This window comes from Narcine bancroftii, chromosome 5, assembly GCF_036971445.1.
Source record: "Narcine bancroftii isolate sNarBan1 chromosome 5, sNarBan1.hap1, whole genome shotgun sequence".
Taxonomy (NCBI): domain Eukaryota; kingdom Metazoa; phylum Chordata; class Chondrichthyes; order Torpediniformes; family Narcinidae; genus Narcine; species Narcine bancroftii.
In genome coordinates, this window is record NC_091473.1 from 137,077,936 (window position 1) to 137,100,244 (window position 22,309).

The window sequence follows — 22,309 nt, forward strand, 5'->3', positions numbered from 1 at the left end:
CTCTCTTGCAGATATCTATTCAGCTGGCTGTGTGTTGGCTGAGCTGTTATTGGGACAGCTAATCTTCCCCAGGGACAGTGGGGTGGAGCAGCTGGTGCAGACGACCAAGGTAAGCAATGTTGAATCAGGAGTGCTGGGGGTGGGTCAGACCCAACCTCACCCTACCCTACACCCAGACCTGCCCGTCCAGATGAGACCCGCAGCAGAAGGTGGGAGAGGGTGAGAGAGCTGATTGGTGGATATATGTGGGAAGTGACATGCGAGGTGCTTGGTGAATACAGGTGGAAGGGTGAGGGAACTGTCAGGATAGAAATATAGAAACATAGGAGCAGGAGTAGGTCATTCGACCCTTCGAGCCTGCTCTGCCATTCAACGATGAATGGCAACAATGTGTTGTCCCTCATTAGTCAGAGGGACAGATAGAAGGTTTGTGGGATGAGATCGGGGATCCAGGTTGGTATGTTGCCTCCCTGGTGCCAGGGTCAGGGATATCTCTGATCGAGTACATTGCATTCTGCAAGGGGAAGGAGAACAGCCGGAAGTCGTGGTCCATGTGGGGACCTATGACTTAGTTAAAAGTGGGGATGTGGTCCTGAAACAGGATTATGTAGAATTTGGTAGGAAGTTAAAAAACAGGACCTCCAAGGTAGTAATTTCTGGATTGCTGCCCGTGCCACGAGCTAGTGAGGGTAGAAATAGGAGGATGTGGACGATGAATGCGTGGCTAATGAGATTGTGCAGGGGGCAAGGGATAAGATTTCTGGATCATTGGGATCTCTTCTGGGGAAGGTCGGACCTGTAAAAGAGGGACGGACTCCACTTGAACTGCAGGGGGACCAATGTGCTGGCAAGCAGATTTGCTAGAGCTGTGGGGGATGGTTTAAACTAGTTTGGCAGGGGGGTGGGGAACAGAGTGTGAAAGCAGTGTCCAGGGAGTATGGCCTCCTAGATAGGAATAAAAAAGATAAGAAAGGTAGGATGGAGATAAGGGTAGAATGTAAAAAAGAGAATATATGTGAGGGTCATTCTCTGAGATGCATATATTTTAATGCAAGAAGCAAAGTGAACAAGGTAGATGAGCTGAGAGCATGGACAGATACTTGGGGTCATGATATTGCAACTGGCACCTTAATATTCCTGGATACATTTGTTTTAGATGTGATAGATCAGTTGAGGTTCTGGATTGGAAAAGAGCAAATTTCGAAGGAATAAGAAGGGATTTGGGGAGTATTGAGTGGGACAGGATATTTTCAGGTAAGGATGTTAATGAAAAATGGAGGATATTCAAATAAGAAATTTTGAGGGTACAGAGTAGTTATGTCCCAGTGTGGATCAAAGGAAAGGCTGGAAGTCATAGGGAGGCTTGGTTTTTGAGGAATATTGGAAATTTGGTTAGGAGAAAAAGGGAGGTGTACAAGAGGTATAAAGAGCAGGGAGCTGAGAAGTTGAAGGAGGACTACAAGGAGTGTAGAAGGAATCTTAAGAAAAAAATTAGAAAGGCCAAAAAAAGGCATGAAGAGGTTTTGGCTGACAGAGTAAAAATAAATCCAAAGGGTTTCTATAAGTACATTAAAAGTAAAAGATTAGTGAGGGATAAAATTGGTCCCCTTGTAGATAGCGAGAGTAGGCTGAGTGAGAAGTCAGAGGAAATGGGGGAAATTTTGAATGATTTCTTTGCCTCGGTATTCACTCAGGAAAAAAATGTTGAACCAGTTGAAGTTAAGAAGAATAGTGGGGTCGTCATGAAGCATATATGGATAACCGAGGAGGTAGTGATGGCTGTGTTAAAAAAGATAAAGGTGGATAAATCTCCCGGACCGGACAAAATATTCCCTAGGACACTCAGTGAGGCTAGTGGACGGTTAGTGGGGCCATTAACAGAGATATTTAGGATGTCACTGGCCACGGGGGTGGTGCCAAAGGATTGGAGGGTGGCGCATGTTGTTCCTCTGTTTAAGAAAGGGTCCAAATGCAAACCTAGGAATTATAGGCCTGTATGTCTGACGTCTGTGATGGGCAAGTTGATGGAAAGTGTTCTGAGGGATGGTATTTACAAATTTTTGGAGGTACAGGGATTGATAGGGAGTAATCAGCATGGTTTTGTCAGGGGTAGATCATGCTTGACAAAACATTTTGAGTTCTTCGAGGGGGTTACAGAAAAGTTTGATGAAGGGAAAGTTGTGGATGTTGTCTATTTGGACTTTAGTAAAGCTTTTGAAAAAGTTCCCCACAGGAGGTTAGGAAGAAAGGTAGAGGCATAAAGTATAAAGAAGGTGGTAGTGAAATGGATTCAGCAATGGTTGGATGGGAGGTGTCAGAGAGTCGTGGTAGAAAATTGTTTGTCCAATTGGAGGCCGGTGACTAGTGGAGTCGCTCAGGGTTCTATCCTGGGTCCACTATTATTTGTTATATATATAAACGATCTGGATGTAGGGGTGGAGAATTGTATAAGCAAGTTTGCGGATGACACAAAGGTCGGTGGTGTTGTGGACAGTGAGGTAGATTACCGTAGATTAAAAGGTGATTTAGGAAGGCTGGAGGTGTGGGCTGAGAAATGGCTGATGGAATTTAAATCAGATAAATGTGAGGTGCTGCATTTTGGAAAGGCAAATTTAAATAGGTCATATACATTGAATGGTCGACAATTGAGGCGTGCAGAGCAACAAAGGGATTTAGAGTTATGGTAAATAGTACCCTCAAAGGCTGATATTCAGGTAGATGGTGTGGTGAAGAAGTCATTTGGAATGTTGGCCTTCATAAATTGGAGTATTGAATTCAAGAGTAGGGAGGTTATGGTGAAATTGTACAAGGCATTGGTGAGGCCAAATTTGGAGTACTGTGTACAGTTTTGGTCACCAAATTATAGGAAAGATATAAACAAAATAGAGAGAGTGCAGAGAAGGTTCATGAGAATGTTGACAGGATTTCAAGGTTTGATTTACAGGGAAAGGTTGTGCAAACTGGGGCTTTTGTCTCTGGAGCGTAGAAGATTGAGGGGCGACTTCATAGAGGTGTTTAAGATTTTAAAAGGGACAGACAGAGTAAATGTGGATAGGCTTTTTCAATTAAGAAAGTGGGAGATTCAAACTCGAGGACGGTTTAAGATTGAAGGATAATTATACGGGGAACATGAGTGGAAAATTCTTTACGCAGAGGGTTGTGGGGATGTGGAATGAGCTTCCTATAGACGTGGTTGAGGCGGGATCATTGGTTACGTTTAAGGAAAGACTGGATCATTACATGGATAGGAGAGGACTGGAGGGGTATGGACCGGATGCTGGTCAGTGGGACTAGGAGGGTGGGGATTTGCTACGGCATGGACTAGTAGGGCCGAACTGGCCTGTTCTGTGTTGTAAGTGGTTATATGGTTATATAGGGTAAGAAGTACTAGGGAGAGGGAGGGTGAGGTGCCTCAGAGTGTGTCATTAAATATATTTAAGAGGGAATTAGATCTATTTCTTATGTATAAGGGTATTGAAGGTTACGGAGAGCATGCGGAAGCGGGGTACTGTCTTTGTTGCTCTGCACATCTCAGAGCTTCACCCTGTGTCTGACCCCGGGTTGTTCAATGGGACAGTACCCACACTCAACTCCACCATCTCTCACGAACCTCGGTACCCTGTGACATTGACTCCAGGCCTTCCCTCTCTTGCAGATATCTATTCAGCTGGCTGTGTGTTGGCTGAGCTGTTATTGGGACAGCTCATCTTCCCCAGGGACAGTGGGGTGGAGCAGCTGGTGAAGATGATCAAGGTAAGCAATGTTGAGTCAGGAGTGGTGGGGTGGGTCAGACCCAACCTCACCCTACCCTTCACCCAGTCCTGCCCGTCCAGATGAGACCTGCAGCAGAAGGTGGGAGAGGGTGAGAGAGCTGATTGGTGGATATATGAGGGAAAGGAAAAGCGAGGTGCTTGGTGAAGACAGGTGGAAGGGGAAGGGAACTGTCAGGATAGAAACATAGAAACATCGGAGCAGGAGTAGGTCATTCGACCCTTCGAGCCTGCTCCGCCATTCAACAAAATCATGGCTGATCTTTAAGTTCAGTACCCCGTCCCCGCCTTCTCTTCGTAACCTTTAATACACTTATACTGAAGAAATAGATCTAATTCCCTCTTAAATATATTTAATGAACCTGCCTCTACTGCCCTGGGTGGCAATGAATTCCACAGATTCACCACCCTTTGGGTAAAGAAATTCGTCCTCATCTCGGCCCTAAATGGTTTGCCTATTATCCTCAAAACATGGCCCCGGGTTCTGGATTTTCCCATCCTTGGGAACATCCCATCTGCATCCATTCTGTCCAGTCCTGCCAGAATTTTATATGTCTCTATGAGATCCCCTCTCAATCTTCTAAACTCCAGCGAGTACAATCCCAATTTGCGCAATCTTTCCTCATACGTCATTCCTGCCATTCCAGGTATCAGCCTGGTGAATCACCTCTGCACTCCCTCCATTGCAAGAACTTCCTTCCTTAGATAAGGTGACCAAAAGTGCACACAATACTCCAGGTGGGGTCTCACCAAGGCCCTGTACAGCTAACGTAAGGTATCCTTGTTCCTATACTCAAACACTCTTTATATGAAGGACAAAATACCATTTGCCTTTTTAACCGCCTGCACTACCTGCATGCTCGCCTTCAGAGACTGGTGTACAAGTGCCCCTAGGTCTCTCTGCACTTCCCCATCTCTTAATCTATTGCCATTCAAATAGTAATCTGCCCTGCGGTTTGTATCACCAAAGTGGATCACCTCACATTTATCCACATTGTAGTGCATTTGCCATGGATCTGCCCAGTCCCTCAATTTATCCAAATCACACTGGAGCTTCCTGACTCCCTCTTCCGTGCACACAACCCCTCCTAGCTTAATGTCATCTGTAAATTTGGAGATATTACATCCAATCCCCTCATCCTGATCATTAATGTAAATTGTGAACAGCTGGGTTTCCAGTACAGATCCCTGTGGAACCCCACTGGTCTCCGCCTGCCACTCAGAAAACGAGCCATTTATTCCAACTCTCTGTCTTCTACCTGCCAGACAGTTCTCAATCCACATCAATACTTTGCCCCCAATCGCATGAGCCTTGATTTTGGAAGCCAGTCATTTATGTGGGAACTTATCGAAGGAATTTTGGAAGTCCCGGTAGACCACATCCCCTGGCTCTCCCCCATTTATTTTACCTGTCACCATCTCAAAGAATTCCAATAGATTTGTCAAGCACGATTTACCTTTTGTAAATCCATGTTGACTCCCTCCGATCCCTTCTCTGCTAGTCATATGCTCCGCTATTACATCCTTAATAATGGATTCCATCATTTTGCCCACTACTGATGTCAGGCTCACCGGCATATAATTCCCCGCTTTTTCTCTACCCCAATTTTTAAATAGTGGGGTAACATTAGCTACCCTCCAATTCATGGGTACTGATCCTGAGTCTATTGAGTTCTGGAAAATAATTCTTAAAGCATCTGCTATCTGAATGGCCACTTCCTTAAGTACCCTAAGATGTAGATTATAAGGACCTTGGGATTTATTGGCCTTCAATCCCATCAATTTCCCCAAGACCATGTCCTTAGATATACTGATTTCTTTCAGTTCCTCCCTTGCATTAGTCTCTATGTTTCCCAACATCCTTGGGAGGTTATTTGTATCGTCTCTTGTAAAAACAGAACTAAATTAAGAATTTAATTGGTCTGCCATTTCCTTATTCCCAATTATATATTCCCCTGATTCCGACTGCAAAGGACCTACTCTGGATTTCACCAATCTTTTCCTCTTGACATATTTATAAAAGCTTTTGCAGTCGGTTTTTACATTTTCCGCTAGCTTCCATTCATAATTTATTTTTGCTCTCTTGATTAATCCCTTTGTCCTCCTTTGATGCATCTTGAACTGATCCCAGTCTTCAGTTGAGGTAATTTTTTTGGCCAATTGATATGCTCTCTCTTTGGACCTAATACTGTCTCCAATTTCCCTTCTTATCCACGGTCAGGTCAGACTTGGGGTCGGAGGAGACAGTGAGTCAGTGCCTGGTGTCAGGTGAGAGGAGGAGGAGCCAAGAGACAGAATTAGAGGGTGAGTCAAATAAAAGCTGCACTTACCGGGACTTGGGCTCAGGCAGGTCCGACTCGGGGTTGGAGGAAACAGTGAGTCAGTGCCTTGTGTCGGGTGAGAGGAGGAGAAGGAGGAGCTTGGAGTTAATTGGGGTTAATTGGTAAGGGGCTAATAAAAGGAGTAGAAAAGGAGGGAGCGGCCAGCGTGGAGCGTCGAAGTGAGTGAATGGCCCAGTGAAGGAGTGGGGACTTTGGCTCGACGAGTGGCCCAGTGAAGGAGTGGGGACTTTGGCTCGAGGAGTGGCCCAGTGAAGGAGTGGGGACTTTGGCTCGAGGAGTGGCCCAGTGAAGGAGTGGGGACTTTGGCTCGAGGAGTGGCCCAGTGAAGGAGTGGGGACTTTGGCTCGAGGAGTGGCCCAGTGAAGGAGTAGGGACTTTGGCTCGAGGAGTGTCCCAGTGAAGGAGTGGGGACTTTGGCTCGAGGAGTGGCCCAGTGAAGGAGTGGGGACTTTGGCTCAAGGAGCGGCCCAGTGAAGGAGTGGGGACTTTGGCTCGAGGAGTGGCCCAGTGAAGGAGTGGGGACTTTGGCTCGAGGAGTGGCCCAGTGAAGGAGTGGGGACTTTGGCTCGAGGAGTGGCCCAGTGAAGGAGTGGGGACATTGGCTAGAGGAGTAGCCCAGTGAAGGAGTGGGGACTTTGGCTTGAGGGACTTCGGTGAGCAGGGGCTAAGAAGGAACTTATTAGTCAAGGGTATTATAGTAAGAACGGAGGAAATGGAGTCAGTTGGGGTAGTTAAGTGCTCCAATTGTGGGATGTTGGAAATCAGAGACTGCACAGCTGTTCCTGACGACTACATGTGCAAAAGGTGCATCCAATTGTATATAATGAGTGACCGTGTTGGGGAGCTTGAGCTGCAAATGGATGAACTGAGGATCATAAGGGAAGCAAAGGCATGATAGAGAGGAGTTTCAGGGAGACAGTCACCCCTAGAAGGCAGGAGTCAGGGAATTGGGTGACTGTGAGGAAAGGAGGGAGAGCGCTAGTGCAGAGTACCCCTGTGGAATTGCCCTTCAGCAACATTTATTTGGCTTTGGATACTGCTGGGGGGAACAGCTTATCAGGGACGAGTCATGGGGGTCAGGTGTCTGACACAGGGGCTTCCCCTGAGATTCAGAAGTGAAAGAAGGATAAGGATAGGATTCTTGTAGTTGGGGATTCATTAGTCAGAGGGACAGATAGAAGGTTTGTGGGATGAGATCGGGGATCCAGGTTGGTATGTTGCCTCCCTGGTGCCAGGGTCAGGGATATCTCTTATCGACAACATAGAATTCTGCAAGGGGAAGGAGAACAGCCAGAAGTCGTGGTCCATGTGGGGACCTATGACTTAGTTAAAAGTGGGGATGTGGTCCTGAAACAGGATTATGTAGAATTTGGTAGGAAGTTAAAAAACAGGATCTCCAAGGTCGTAATGTCTGGATTGCTGCCCGTGCCACGAGCTAGTGAGGGTAGAAATAGGAGGATGTGGACGATGAATGCGTGGCTAATGAGATTGTGCAGGGGGCAAGGGATAAGATTTCTGGATCATTGGGATCTCTTCTGGGGAAGGTCAGACCTGTAAAAGAGGGACGGACTCCACTTGAACTGCAGGGGGACCAATGTGCTGGCAAGCAGATTTGCTAGAGCTGTGGGGGATGGTTTTAAACTAGTTTGGCAGGGGGGTGGGGAACAGAGTGTGAAAGCAGTGTCCAGGGAGTATGGCCCCCTAGATAGGAATAAAAAAGATAAGAAAGGTAGGATGGAGATAAGGGTAGAATGTAAAAAAGAGAATATATGTGAGGGTCATTCTCTGAGATGCATATATTTTAATGCAAGAAGCAAAGTGAACAAGGTAGATGAGCTGAGAGCATGGACAGATACTTGGGGTCATGATATTGCAACTGGCACCTTAATATTCCTGGATACATTTGTTTTAGATGTGATAGATCAGTTGAGGTTCTGGATTGGAAAAGAGCAAATTTCGAAGGAATAAGAAGGGATTTGGGGAGTATTGAGTGGGACAGGATATTTTCAGGTAAGGATGTTAATGAAAAATGGAGGATATTCAAATAAGAAATTTTGAGGGTACAGAGTAGTTATGTCCCAGTGTGGATCAAAGGAAAGGCTGGAAGTCATAGGGAGGCTTGGTTTTTGAGGAATATTGGAAATTTGGTTAGGAGAAAAAGGGAGGTGTACAAGAGGTATAAAGAGCAGGGAGCTGAGAAGTTGAAGGAGGACTACAAGGAGTGTAGAAGGAACCTTAAGAAAAAAATTAGAAAGGCCAAAAAAAGGCATGAAGAGGTTTTGGCTGACAGAGTAAAAATAAATCCAAAGGGTTTCTATAAGTACATTAAAAGTAAAAGATTAGTGAGGGATAAAATTGGTCCCCTTGTAGATAGCGAGAGTAGGCTGAGTGACAAGTCAGAGGAAATGGGGAAAATTTTGAATGATTTCTTTGCCTCGGTATTCACTCAGGAAAAAAATGTTGAACCAGTTGAAGTTAAGAAGAATAGTGGGGTCGTCATGAAGCATATATGGATAACCGAGGAGGTAGTGATGGCTGTGTTAAAAAAGATAAAGGTGGATAAATCTCCCGGACCGGACAAAATATTCCCTAGGACACTCAGTGAGGCTAGTGGACGGTTAGTGGGGCCATTAACAGAGATATTTAGGATGTCACTGGCCACGGGGGTGGTGCCAAAGGATTGGAGGGTGGCGCATGTTGTTCCTCTGTTTAAGAAAGGGTCCAAATGCAAACCTTGGAATTATAGGCCTGTATGTCTGACGTCTGTGATGGGCAAGTTGATGGAAAGTGTTCTGAGGGATGGTATTTACAAATTTTTGGAGGTACAGGGATTGATAGGGAGTAATCAGCATGGTTTTGTCAGGGGTAGATCATGCTTGACAAAACATTTTGAGTTCTTCGAGGGGGTTACAGAAAAGTTTGATGAAGGGAAAGTTGTGGATGTTGTCTATTTGGACTTTAGTAAAGCTTTTGAAAAAGTTCCCCACAGGAGGTTAGGAAGAAAGGTAGAGGCATAAAGTATAAAGAAGGTGGTAGTGAAATGGATTCAGCAATGGTTGGATGGGAGGTGTCAGAGAGTCGTGGTAGAAAATTGTTTGTCCAATTGGAGGCCGGTGACTAGTGGAGTTCCTCAGGGTTCTATCCTGGGTCCACTATTATTTGTTATATATATAAACGATCTGGATGTAGGGGTGGAGAATTGGATAAGCAAGTTTGCGGATGACACAAAGGTCGGTGGTGTTGTGGACAGTGAGGTAGATTACCGTAGATTAAAAGGTGATTTAGGAAGGCTGGAGGTGTGGGCTGAGAAATGGCTGATGGAATTTAAATCAGATAAATGTGAGGTGCTGCATTTTGGAAAGGCAAATTTAAATAGGTCATATACATTGAATGGTCGACAATTGAGGCGTGCAGAGCAACAAAGGGATTTAGGAGTTATGGTAAATAGTACCCTCAAAGGCTGATATTCAGGTAGATGGTGTGGTGAAGAAGTCATTTGGAATGTTGGCCTTCATAAATTGGAGTATTGAATTCAAGAGTAGGGAGGTTATGGTGAAATTGTACAAGGCATTGGTGAGGCCAAATTTGGAGTACTGTGTACAGTTTTGGTCACCAAATTATAGGAAAGATATAAACAAAATAGAGAGAGTGCAGAGAAGGTTCATGAGAATGTTGACAGGATTTCAAGGTTTGATTTACAGGGAAAGGTTGTGCAAACTGGGGCTTTGGTCTCTGGAGCGTAGAAGATTGAGGGGCGACTTCATAGAGGTGTTTAAGATTTTAAAAGGGACAGACAGAGTAAATGTGGATAGGCTTTTTCAATTAAGAAAGTGGGAGATTCAAACTCGAGGACGGTTTAAGATTGAAGGATAATTATACGGGGAACATGAGTGGAAAATTCTTTACGCAGAGGGTTGTGGGGATGTGGAATGAGCTTCCTATAGACGTGGTTGAGGCGGGATCATTGGTTACGTTTAAGGAAAGACTGGATCATTACATGGATAGGAGAGGACTGGAGGGGTATGGACCGGATGCTGGTCAGTGGGACTAGGAGGGTGGGGATTTGCTACGGCATGGACTAGTAGGGCCGAACTGGCCTGTTCTGTGTTGTAAGTGGTTATATGGTTATATAGGGTAAGAAGTACTAGGGAGAGGGAGGGTGAGGTGCCTCAGAGTGTGTCATTAAATATATTTAAGAGGGAATTAGATCTATTTCTTATGTATAAGGGTATTGAAGGTTACGGAGAGCATGCGGAAGCGGGGTACTGTCTTTGTTGCTCTGCACATCTCAGAGCTTCACCCTGTGTCTGACCCCGGGTTGTTCAATGGGACAGTACCCACACTCAACTCCACCATCTCTCACGAACCTCGGTACCCTGTGACATTGACTCCAGGCCTTCCCTCTCTTGCAGATATCTATTCAGCTGGCTGTGTGTTGGCTGAGCTGTTATTGGGACAGCTCATCTTCCCCAGGGACAGTGGGGTGGAGCAGCTGGTGAAGATGATCAAGGTAAGCAATGTTGAGTCAGGAGTGGTGGGGTGGGTCAGACCCAACCTCACCCTACCCTTCACCAAGTCCTGCCCGTCCAGATGAGACCTGCAGCAGAAGGTGGGAGAGGGTGAGAGAGCTGATTGGTGGATATATGTTGGAAAGGAAAAGCGAGGTGCTTGGTGAAGACAGGTGGAAGGGGAAGGGAACTGTCAGGATAGAAACATAGAAACATCGGAGCAGGAGTAGGTCATTCGACCCTTCGAGCCTGCTCCGCCATTCAACAAAATCATGGCTGATCTTTAAGTTCAGTACCCCGTCCCCGCCTTCTCTTCGTAACCTTTAATACACTTATACTGAAGAAATAGATCTAATTCCCTCTTAAATATATTTAATGAACCTGCCTCTACTGCCCTGGGTGGCAATGAATTCCACAGATTCACCACCCTTTGGGTAAAGAAATTCGTCCTCATCTCGGCCCTAAATGGTTTGCCTATTATCCTCAAAACATGGCCCCGGGTTCTGGATTTTCCCATCCTTGGAAACATCCAATCTGCATCCATTCTGTCCTGTCCTGCCAGAATTTTATATGTCTCTATGAGATCCCCTCTCAATCTTCTAAACTCCAGCGAGTACAATCCCAATTTGCGCAATCTTTCCTCATAAGTCATTCCTGCCATTCCAGGTATCAGCCTGGTGAATCGCCTCTGCACTCCCTCCATTGCAAGAACTTCCTTCCTTAGATAAGGTGACCAAAACTGCACACAATACTCCAGGTGGGGTCTCACCAAGGCCCTGTACAGCTGCAGTAAGGTATCCTTGTTCCTATACTCAAACACTCTTTATATGAAGGCCAACATAGCATTTGCCTTTTTAACTGCCTGCTGTACTTGCATGCTCGCCTTCAGAGACTGGTGTACAAGTACCCCTAGGTCTCTCTGCACTTCCCCATCTCTTAATCTATTGCCATTCAAATAGTAATCTGCCCTGCGGTTTGTATCACCAAAGTGGATCACCTCACATTTATCCACATTGTAGTGCATTTGCCATGGATCTGCCCAGTCCCTCAATTTATCCAAATAACACTGGAGCTTCCTGACCTCCTCTTCCGTGCACACAACCCCTCCTAGCTTAGTGTCATCTGCAAATTTGGAGATATTACATCCAATCCCCTTATCTGAATCATTAATGTAAATTGTGAACAGCTGGGGTCCCAGTACAGATCCCCGTGGCACCCCACTGGTCACCGCCTGCCACTCAGAAAACGAGCCATTTATCCCAACTCTCTGTCTTCTACCTGCCAGACAGTTCACAACCACATCAATACTTTGCCCCCAATCCCATGAGCCTTGATTTTGGAAGCCAGTGGTTTATGCGGGACCTTATCGAAGGCCTTTTGGAAGTCCAGGTAGACCACATCCACTGGCTCTCCCCCATTTATTTTACCTGTCACAATCTCGAAGATTTCCAATAGATTTGTTTAGCGCGATTTACCTTTTGTAAGTCCATGTTGACTCCGTCCGATCCCTTCTCTGCTAGTCATATGCTCCGCTATTACATCCTTAATAATGGATTCCATCATTTTGCCCACTACTGATGTCAGGCTCACAGCCCTATAATTCCCTGCGTTTTCTCTATTCCAATTTTTAAATAGTTGGGTAACATTAGCTACCCTCCAATCCATGGGTACTGATCCTGAGTCTATTGAGTTCTGGAAAATAATTCTTAAAGCATCTGCTATCTGAATGTTCACTTCCTTAAGTACCCTAGGATGTAGATTATCGGGCCCTTGGGATTTATCTGCGTTCAGTCCCATCAATTTCCCCAAGGCCATGTCCTTAGAGATACTGATTTCTTTCAGTTCCTCACTTGCATTAGTCTCTATGTTTCCCAACATCCTTGGGAGGTTATTTGTATCCTCTCTTGTAAAAATAGAACTAAAGTAAGATTTTAATTGGTCTGCCATTTCCTTATTCCCCATTAGATATTCCCTGATTCCGACTGCAAAGGACCTACTCTGGATTTCACCAATCTTTTCCTCTTGACATATTTATAAAAGCTTTTGCAGTCGGTTTTTATATTTGCTGCAAGCTTACTTTCGTAATTTATTTTTGCTCTCTTGATTAATCCCTTTGTCCTCCTTTGATGCATCTTGAACTGCTCCCACTGTTTGGCTGTGGTAATTTTTTTGGCCAATGGATATGCTCTCTCTTTGGACCTAATACTGTCTCCAATTTCCCTTGTTATCCACGGTCAGGTCAGACTTGGGGTCGGAGGAGACAGTGAGTCAGTGCCTGGTGTCAGGTGAGAGGAGGAGGAGGAGGAGCCGGGAGTTAATTGGGGTTAATTGGTAAGGGGCTAATAAAAGGAGTAGAAAAGGAGGGAGCTGCCAGCGTGGAGCGTCGAAGTGAGTGAGTGGCCCAGTGAAGGAGTGGGGACTTTGGCTCGAGGAGTGGCCCAGTGAAGGAGTAGGGACTTTGGCTCGAGGGACTTCGGTGAGCAGGGGCTAAGAAGTAACTTATTAGTCAAGGGTGTTATAGTAAGAAAGGAGGAAATGGAGTCAGTTGGGGTAGTTAAGTGTTCCAATTGTGGGATGTTGGAAATCAGAGACTGCACAGCTGTTCCTGATGACTTCATCTGCAAAAGGTGCATCCTATTGTATATAATGAGTGACCGTGTTCGGGAGCTTGAGCTGCAAATGGATGAACTGAGGATCATAAGGGAAGCAGAGGCAGTGATAGAGAGGAGTTACAGGGAGACAGTCACCCCTAGAAGGCAGGAGTCAGGGAATTGGGTGACTGTGAGGAAAGGAGGGAGAGCGCCAGTGCAGAGTACCCCTGTGGAAGTGCCCCTCAGCAACATGTATTTGGCTTTGGATACTGCTGGGTTGAACAGCCTATCAGGGATGATTCGTGGGTGTCAGGTCGCTGGCACAGGGGCTGCCCCTGAGGTTCAGATCGGAAAGAAGGATAAGGATAGGATTCTTGTAGTTGGGGATTCAATAGTCAGAGGGACAGATAGAAGGTTTGTGGGATGAGATCGGGGATCCAGGTTGGTATGTTGCCTCCCTGGTGCCAGGGTCAGGGATATCTCTGATCGAGTACATTGCATTCTGCAAGGGGAAGGAGAACAGCCAGAAGTCGTGGTCCATGTGGGGAACAATGACTTAGTTAGAAGTGGGGATGAGGTCCTGAACCAGGATTATGTGGAATTAGGTAGGAAGTTAAAAAACAGGACCTCCAAGGTAGTAATCTCTGGATTGCTGCCCGTGCCACAAGCTAGTGAGGGTAGAAATAGGAGGATGTGGAGGTTGAATGCGTGGCTAAAGAGATGATGCAGGGTGAAAGGGATAAGATTTCTGGATCATTGGGATCTCTTCTGGGGAATGTCGGAACTGTTACAAGAGGGACGGACTCCACTTGAACTGGAGGGGGACCAATGTGCTGGCAAGCAGATTTGCTAGAGCTGTGGGGGAAGGTTTAAACGAGTTTGGCAGGGGGGTCGGGAACAGAGTGTGAGAGCAGTGTCCAGGGAGTATGGCCACCTAGCTAGGAATAAAAAAGATAAGAAAGGTAGGATGGAGATTAGGGTAGAAGGTAAAAAAGAGAATATATGTGAGGGTCATTCTCTGAGATGCATATATTTTAATGCAAGAAGCATAGTGAACAAGGTAGATGAGCTGAGAGCATGGACAGATACTTGGGGTCACGATATTGCAACTGGCATCTTAATATTCCTGGATACATTTGTTTTAGATGTGATAGATCAGTTGAGGTTCTGGATTGGAAAAGAGCAAATTTCGAAGGAATAAGAAGGGATATTGGGCGTATTGAGCAGGACAGGATATTTTCAGGTATGGATGTAAATGAAAAATGGAGGATATACAAATAAGAAATTTTGAGGGTACAGCGTAGTTATTTTACAGTGTGGATCAAAGGAAAGGCTGGAAGTCAGAGGGAGGCTTGGTTTTCGAGGAATATTGGAAATTTGGTTAGGAGAAAAAGGGAGGTGTACAAGAGGTATAAAGAGCAGGGAGCTGAGAAGTTGAAGGAGGACTACAAGGAGTGTAGAAGGAATCTTAAGAAAGAAATTAGAAGGCCAAAAAAAGGCATGAAGAGGTTTTGGCTGACAGAGTAAAAATAAATTCAAAGGGTTTCTATAAGTACATTAAAAGTAAAAGATTAGTGAGGGATAAAATTGGTCCCCTTGTAGATAGCGAGGGTAGGCTGAGTGAGAAGTCAGAGGAAATGGGGCAAATTTTGAATGATTTCTTTGCCTCGGTATTCACTCAGGAAAAAAATGTTGAACCAGTTGAAGTAAAGAAGAATCGTGGGGAGGTCATGAAGCTTATAAGGATAACCGAGTAGGTATTGATGGTTGTGTTAAAAAAGATAAAGGTGGATAAATCTCCTGGACCGGACAAAATATTCCCTAGGACACTCAGGGAGACTAGTGGACGGTTAGTGGGGCCATTAACAGAGATATTTAGGATGTCACTGGCCACGGGGGTGGTGCCAAAGGATTGGAGGGTGGTGCATGTTGTTCCGCTGTTTAAGAAAGGGTCTAAATGTAAACCTGGGAATTCTAGGCCTGTGAGTCTGACATCTGTGGTGGGCAAGTTGATGGAAAGTGTTCTGAGCGATGGTATTTACAATTATTTGGAGGTTCAGGGATTGCGAGGGAGTAATCAGCATGGTTTTGTCAGGGGTAGATCATGCTTGACAAAACATTTTGAGTTCTTCGAGGGGGTTACAAAAATGGTTGATGAAGGGAAAGCTGTGGATGTTGTCTATTTGGACTTTAGTAAAGCTTTTGACAAAGTTCCCCACAGGAGGTTAGGAAAAAAGGTAGAGGCATTAGGTATAAATAAGGTGGAAGTGAAATGGATTCAGCAATGGTTGGATGGGAGGTGTCAAAGAGTCGTGGTAGAAAATTGTTTGTCCAATTTGAGGCCGGTGACTAGTGGAGTTCCTCAGGGTTCGGTCCTGTGTCCACTATTATTTGTTATATATATTAACGATCTGGATGTAGGGGTGGAGAATTGGATAAGCAAGTTTGCGGATGACACAACGGTCGGTGGTGTTGTGGACAGTGAGGTGGATTACCGTAGATTAAAAGGTGATTTAGGAAGGCTGGAGGTGTGGGCTGAGAAATGGCTGATGGAATTTAATACAGATAAATGTGAGGTGCTGCATTTTGGAAAGGCAAATTTAAATAGGTCATATACATTGAATGGTCGACAATTGAGGCTTGCAGAGCAACAAAGGGATTTAGGAGTTCTGGTAAATAGTAACCTCAAGGCTGATACTCAGGTGGATGGTGTGGTGAAGAAGGCATTTGGAATGTTGGCCTTCATAAATTTGAGTATTGAATTCAAGAGTAGGGAGGTTATGATGAAATTGTACAAGGCATTGGTGAGGCCAAATTTGGAGTACTATGTACAGTTTTGGTCACGAAATTATAGGAGTTATATAAACAAAATAGAGAGAGTGCAGAGAAGGTTCACGAGAATGTTGACAGGATTTCAGGGTTTGAGTTACAGGGAAAGGTATTGCAGACTGGGGCTTTTTTCTTTGGAGCGTAGAAGATTGAGAGGGGACTTGATAGAGGTGTTTAAGATTTTAAAAGGGACAGACAGAGTAAACGTGGATAGGCTTTTTCAATTAAGAGTGGGGGAGATTCAAACGAGAGGGCATGGTTGAAGATTGAAGGGGGAAAATTTTAAGGGGAACATGTGGGGAAATTTCATTATGCAAAGGGTGGTGGGGATGTGGAATGAGCTTCCGACAGACGTGGTTGAGGCGGGATCATTGGTCACGTTTAAGGAAAGACTGGATCGTTACATGAATAGGAGGGGACTAGAGGGGTATGGACCGGGTGCTGGTCACTGGGACTAGGAGGGTGGGGATTTGCTAAGGCCTTGACTAGTAGGGCTGAACTGGCCTGTTCTGTGCTGTAAGTGGTTATATAGAGTCACCTTTTTTGGTTTATTTTTATGCCAAACCGGTATAAACGATTTTTGCAATTTCTCGATTAGATCTGTGAATGCTGTCCATCGCCTATCCACAGTCAACTCCCCCATAAACCACGAAATCAATCTTACTCAACTCCCGTCTCATACCATCATAATTCCCTTTATTTAAATTCAGGACCATAGTCTCGGTTTTAATTTCATCACTCTCCATGTCGAGTGAGAATTCGATCATATTGTGATCACTCCTACCCAAAGGGCCTCGCACAACTAGAGTGTTGATTATCCCCTTATCATTGCATAATACCCAATCTAAAATGGCCTGCTCCCGAGTTGGTTCCTAGATATATCAGTCTAGATATTTGCGGATACAGGGAAAGGGGACTGGCAGGTGATTGGTTGATACAGGAGGCGGGTGAGATGGCATTGGCAGGTGATTGGAGGATGCTGGTGGTGGAGAAGGGGGGGTTATGAGGGGATCGGTGGAAGCAAGCGGGAGATGGTCAGGACAGCGAAAGTTTCTCTCTGACTGGAGGAGGGCGCGGTGGGTGTGATGGGCAGTGGAAAGGGAAAGAGGGAGAGTTTGGAGGGTCCGGGACTTTCTGGTGAGTGGAGCCGTTAACATGGCTGAGATGGATGATGGGTCACTGGACTGTGAATGGAACCCCACTCCTGTCTTTGTGTGGGCCAGGGCTGGAGAATGAGTGGAGGCTTGTTACTCCTCCATTGAACAGTGCCTTCCTTGTTTAGGGAAGCCTCCACACCGCAGTCCTAGGGCTCGCCCCATGTTCATGATTGAGTTTTCCAAGGAGGTGATGAAGGAAATTGAGGAAGGTAAAAGGGTGCTACACGTGGATTTTTTTGAGGTTTTGGGCTAGGTCACCACAGTGGCCTTATTCAGTACGTCCTGAGGCATGGAATCCATGGAGCCTTGGTTGTTTGGATTCAGAATTCATTTGCCTGCAGAAAGGAGAGAGTAGTAGTAGATGGAACATGGCCTGTTTCCACTCCATAAATGGTTATATGATGATATGCAACATATGATGCCTGGAGGCCAATGCTCCAGTGTCCTGGGACCCCTGCTGTGTGTTTTTTTTTATGAATGTCGATGGGCGTGGAAGGGTGAGGACATCAGCGGATGAATCAAAGGTAGTGGTGTTGTGGACAATGTAGAACGTTGTCATAGAGAATTGGCAGATGGTGATCAATCTGGAGAAATGTGAAGTGATGCACTTTTGAAGGTTGTACTTGAGGGCAGAGTTCGTGGTTAATGGCAGCATTATTAACAGTGTGGCAGATCAGAGAAATGTTAAGGTTCATCTCCATAGATCTCCCAAGGTTGCTGCGCAAATTGATAGGTTAGTTAAGGAGGAGTATTGAGTGCTGGCCTTCATTAATCAGGGGAATTGAGTTCAAGAACGGAGAAGTAAAGTTGCAGAACTCTAAATCTTGAGTCAGACCACACTGGGCTGTTGCGTGCATTCCTGGTTGCCTCATGACAGGATGGACGTGGAAGCTTTGGAGAGAGTGCAGAGGAGATTTACAAGGATGGTGGCTGGATTGGAAAAGGTCTGATGAGGCAAGGTTAGCAGAGTTCGGGCTTTTCTCTGGACACCAAAGAAGGATGAGAGGTGAGTGAAATAGAGGCCCACGAGATGATGAGAGGTACAGATTGGGTTGACAACCAACACATTTATTCTGGGGCAAGAATACCAGAGGACTCCTAAATAAGATTAGAGGAGAAACGTTTAGCGGAGACGAGAGCGATATGTTTTTTTAACAGTGTAGTGGGTCCCTGGAATGCGTTGAAGTGGTGATGGTCAAAACTGGTACAATAGGGATATTGAAAAGACTCGAAGATAGGTACGTGAATATAAATTCATGTGAGGGAAGGAAGGGTTATATTGTTGTGGGGTAGGTTCGGATGGAACAGCTGAAGGGGCTCAACTAGTCCGTGATTTGTCCAACACCTTGCTGCCATGAAGTGGTGAACAAGGTTTTGGATGATGGTGAGCCTGAGAAGAAGAGACAAGATCGTGGGTTACTCACACACACCAGATCAAAAGGAGTGGAAATGGAAAGGCTGAAGTGTGGGGATTGGGGGGAGTGATTTGGATCCTCCTCAGTCAACGTGGTCAGGTCCAGGAAACAGTTCGTCATTAACACATGCTTCTCTTCCCAGGAGAAGGAGCAAACTATGGAGACGAGCCAGGTGTCTACAACCATCTGGCCTTGCAGTGAAGAGGGATGGACAATCCCATGACGGCCTGAACCCCTCCTCCTTCCCCTTCCACGAGCAAGCACCCCATTTTCAACCATTCCCCTTACACTTCCCCTTGCCTTTCCCCCTTCCACTTAACCTATCCCCTGCCCTAGCCCCTCTACTCCCTCCCCTCCCCTCCTCCCCTCCCCTCCCCTCCTCCCCTCCCCTCCTCCCCTCCCCTCCTCCCCTCCCCTCCCCTCCTCCCCTCCCCTCCCCTCCTCCCCTCCTCCCCTCCTCCCCTCCTCCCCTCCTCTCCCCTCCTCTCCCCGCCCCTCCCCGCCCCTCCCCGCGCCCCCTCCCCGCGCCCCTCCCCGCGCCCCCTCCCCGCGCCCCCTCCCCGCGCCCCCTCCCCGCGCCCCCTCCCCGCGCCCCCTCCCCGCGCCCCTCCCCGCGCCCCCTCCCCGCGCCCCCTCCCCGCGCCCCCTCCCCGCGCCCCCTCCCCGCGCCCCCTCCCGCGCCCCCCTCCCCGCGCCCCCTCCCCGCGCCCCCTCCCCGCGCCCCCTCCCCGCGCCCCCTCCCCGCGCCCCCTCCCCGCGCCCCCTCCCCGCGCCCCCTCCCCGCGCCCCCTCCCCGCGCCCCCTCCCCGCGCCCCCTCCCCGCGCCCCCTCCCCGCGCCCCCTCCCCGCGCCCCCTCCCCGCGCCCCCTCCCCGCGCCCCTCCCCGCGCCCCCTCCCCGCGCCCCCTCCCCGCGCCCCCTCCCCGCGCCCCCTCCCCGCGCCCCCTCCCCGCGCCCCCTCCCCGCGCCCCCTCCCCGCGCCCCCTCCCCGCGCCCCCTCCCCGCCCCCTCCCCGCCCCCTCCCCGCCCCTCCCCGCCCCTCCCCGCCCCTCCCCGCCCCTCCCCGCCCCTCCCCGCCCCCTCCCCGCGCCCCCTCCCCGCGCCCCCTCCCCGCGCCCCCTCCCCGCGCCCCCTCCCCGCGCCCCCTCCCCGCGCCCCCTCCCCGCGCCCCCTCCCCGCGCCCCCTCCCCGCGCCCCCTCCCGCGCCCCCTCCCCGCGCCCCCCTCCCCGCGCCCCCTCCCCGCGCCCCCTCCCCGCGCCCCCTCCCCGCGCCCCCTCCCCGCGCCCCCTCCCCGCGCCCCCTCCCCGCGCCCCCTCCCCGCGCCCCCTCCCCGCGCCCCCTCCCCGCGCCCCCTCCCCGCGCCCCCTCCCCGCGCCCCCTCCCCGCGCCCCCTCCCCGCGCCCCCTCCCCGCGCCCCCTCCCCGCGCCCCCTCCCCGCGCCCCCTCCCCGCGCCCCCTCCCCGCGCCCCCTCCCCGCGCCCCCTCCCCGCGCCCCCTCCCCGCGCCCCCTCCCCGCGCCCCCTCCCCGCGCCCCCTCCCCGCGCCCCCTCCCCGCGCCCCTCCCCGCGCCCCCTCCCCGCGCCCCCTCCCCGCCCCCCTCCCCGCCCCCCTCCCCGCCCCCTCCCCGCCCCTCCCCGCCCCTCCCCGCCCCTCCCCGCCCCTCCCCGCCCCTCCCGCGCCCCCTCCCCGCGCCCCCCTCGCCCGCGCCCCCCTCCCCGCGCCCCCTCCCCGCGCCCCTCCCCGCGCCCCCTCCCCGCGCCCCCTCCCCGCGCCCCCTCCCCGCGCCCCCTCCCCGCGCCCCCTCCCCGCGCCCCCTCCCCGCGCCCCCTCCCCGCGCCCCCTCCCCGCGCCCCCCTCCCCGCGCCCCCTCCCCGCGCCCCCTCCCCGCGCCCCCTCCCCGCGCCCCCTCCCCGCGCCCCCTCCCCGCGCCCCCTCCCCGCGCCCCCTCCCCGCGCCCCCTCCCCGCGCCCCCTCCCCGCGCCCCCTCCCCGCGCCCCCTCCCCGCGCCCCCTCCCCGCGCCCCCTCCCCGCGCCCCCTCCCCGCGCCCCCACCCCGCCCCCTCCCCGCCCCCTCCCCGCGCCCCCTCCCCGCGCCCCCTCCCCGCGCCCCCTCCCCGCGCCCCCTCCCCGCGCCCCCTCCCCGCGCCCCCTCCCCGCGCCCCCCTCCCCGCGCCCCCTCCCCGCGCCCCCTCCCCGCGCCCCCTCCCCGCGCCCCCTCCCCGCGCCCCCTCCCCGCGCCCCCTCCCCGCGCCCCCTCCCCGCGCCCCCTCCCCGCGCCCCCTCCCCGCGCCCCCTCCCCGCGCCCCCACCCCGCCCCCTCCCCGCCCCCTCCCCGCGCCCCCTCCCCGCGCCCCTCCCCGCGCCCCCTCCCCGCGCCCCCTCCCCGCGCCCCCTCCCCGCGCCCCCTCCCCGCGCCCCCGCCCCGCGCCCCCGCCCCGCGCCCCCCGCCCCGCGCCCCCGCCCCGCGCCCCCGCCCCGCGCCCCCGCCCCGCGCCCCCGCCCCGCGCCCCCGCCCCGCGCCCCCGCCCCGCGCCCCCGCCCCGCGCCCCCGCCCCGCGCCCCCGCCCCGCGCCCCCGCCCCGCGCCCCCGCCCGCGCCCCCGCCCCGCGCCCCCGCCCCGCGCCCCCGCCCCGCGCCCCCGCCCCGCGCCCCCGCCCCGCGCCCCCGCCCCGCGCCCCCGCCCCGCCCCCGCCCCGCCCCGCGCGCCCCCGCCCCCCCCCCCGCCCCTCCCCCCTCCCCCTCCCCCTCCCCTTCCACTCCCCTCTCCCCATCCCCTCCCCCTCACCCACCTCCTCCCCCTCCCCTCCACTCCCCTCCCCTCTCCCCTTCCCCCTCCCCATCCCTCCCCTCCCCTCCCCTCCCCAACCGCCTCCTCTCCCCTCTCACTACCCTCCCCAACACCATCCCCAAACCCTTCCCCAACCACGCAAAAAGCACTCCTCCCCCTCCCTAAGCCCTCTTCTCCACCTTCCCCTTCCCTGTGCCCATTCCCTGACTGCCTTCCCCATTACCCCTGCTTCACCTCACCTCCTTCCAGAAGAAGGCGTCCTCATTCTGGCCAGAACCATCCGTGTGATTTCAATGTCTCCGTTTCAGGAAGTGCCTTCAAAGTTCGCTGCTTGGCAGACATCTTGTCTCTTTTATTCTCTACCATTGTCATTAAATTAATAAAATGGTTTCATTTTTGTAAAGACACCTTTTCATTCTTCGGACCCATCCAACTCACGTTGCATTTTCCATCTCATAGCCTGTGGGAAGTAGTTATTTCCCTGCCTGGCAGTCCTGATTTTGTTCCTCCATATCTCCTTCCTGATGATCCTGGGACAAAGACGTTGTGTCCTTAATGTCTGCAGTTTTATTGACAGGTCCCATCCCTGCAGACAATCAGAGGCGCATTGCTTCGAAGTCCCAACTATGTGGCCTCTCCCTCAGCACTCCCTTGTCAAAACACAACTGCCTCCTCCTTATGCTCCTCTACCAGCCCTCAGTATCCCCACAACACTTCCAGTCAACTGTTAGATCTGCCCTTGATGACCTGCGCCCCTTCGCATTTGGGCCCTGGCCTCACCTAAACCATTGGAACGACCAGCACCTTCTCTCCTCAGAGCCCGAGGGAATCCACACCCTCAGCAACGTCCTGCTGGCACACCATCGAATGCACTTTCTCCCCCTTCCACTTGGGTTCCCTGCTGTTATT

At 51.0% G+C, this 22,309-nt stretch overlaps 1 protein-coding gene across 5 annotated transcripts in view; it reads left to right on the forward strand.

Annotated features, from left to right (window-relative positions):
• The window catches only part of LOC138763999 (glycogen synthase kinase-3 beta-like), a 57,296-nt gene that overhangs the window by 23,656 nt on the left and 11,331 nt on the right, over positions 1-22,309 (forward strand). Inside the window, exons 1-4 of one of the 5 annotated variants that reach the window (XR_011357944.1) lie at positions 15-109; positions 5,992-6,074; positions 10,525-10,622; positions 18,755-19,022. The exons of 1 other annotated variant lie outside the window; for it this stretch is intronic. Coding sequence is in view for 1 of the 4 variants with exons in the window: in XM_069939162.1 (XP_069795263.1) it covers positions 3,493-3,753; positions 5,992-6,042 (312 nt within the window). In the remaining 3 variants the exon portion in view is untranslated. 3 more of the 5 variants (XM_069939162.1, XR_011357947.1, XR_011357948.1) reach the window with 3 other exon arrangements.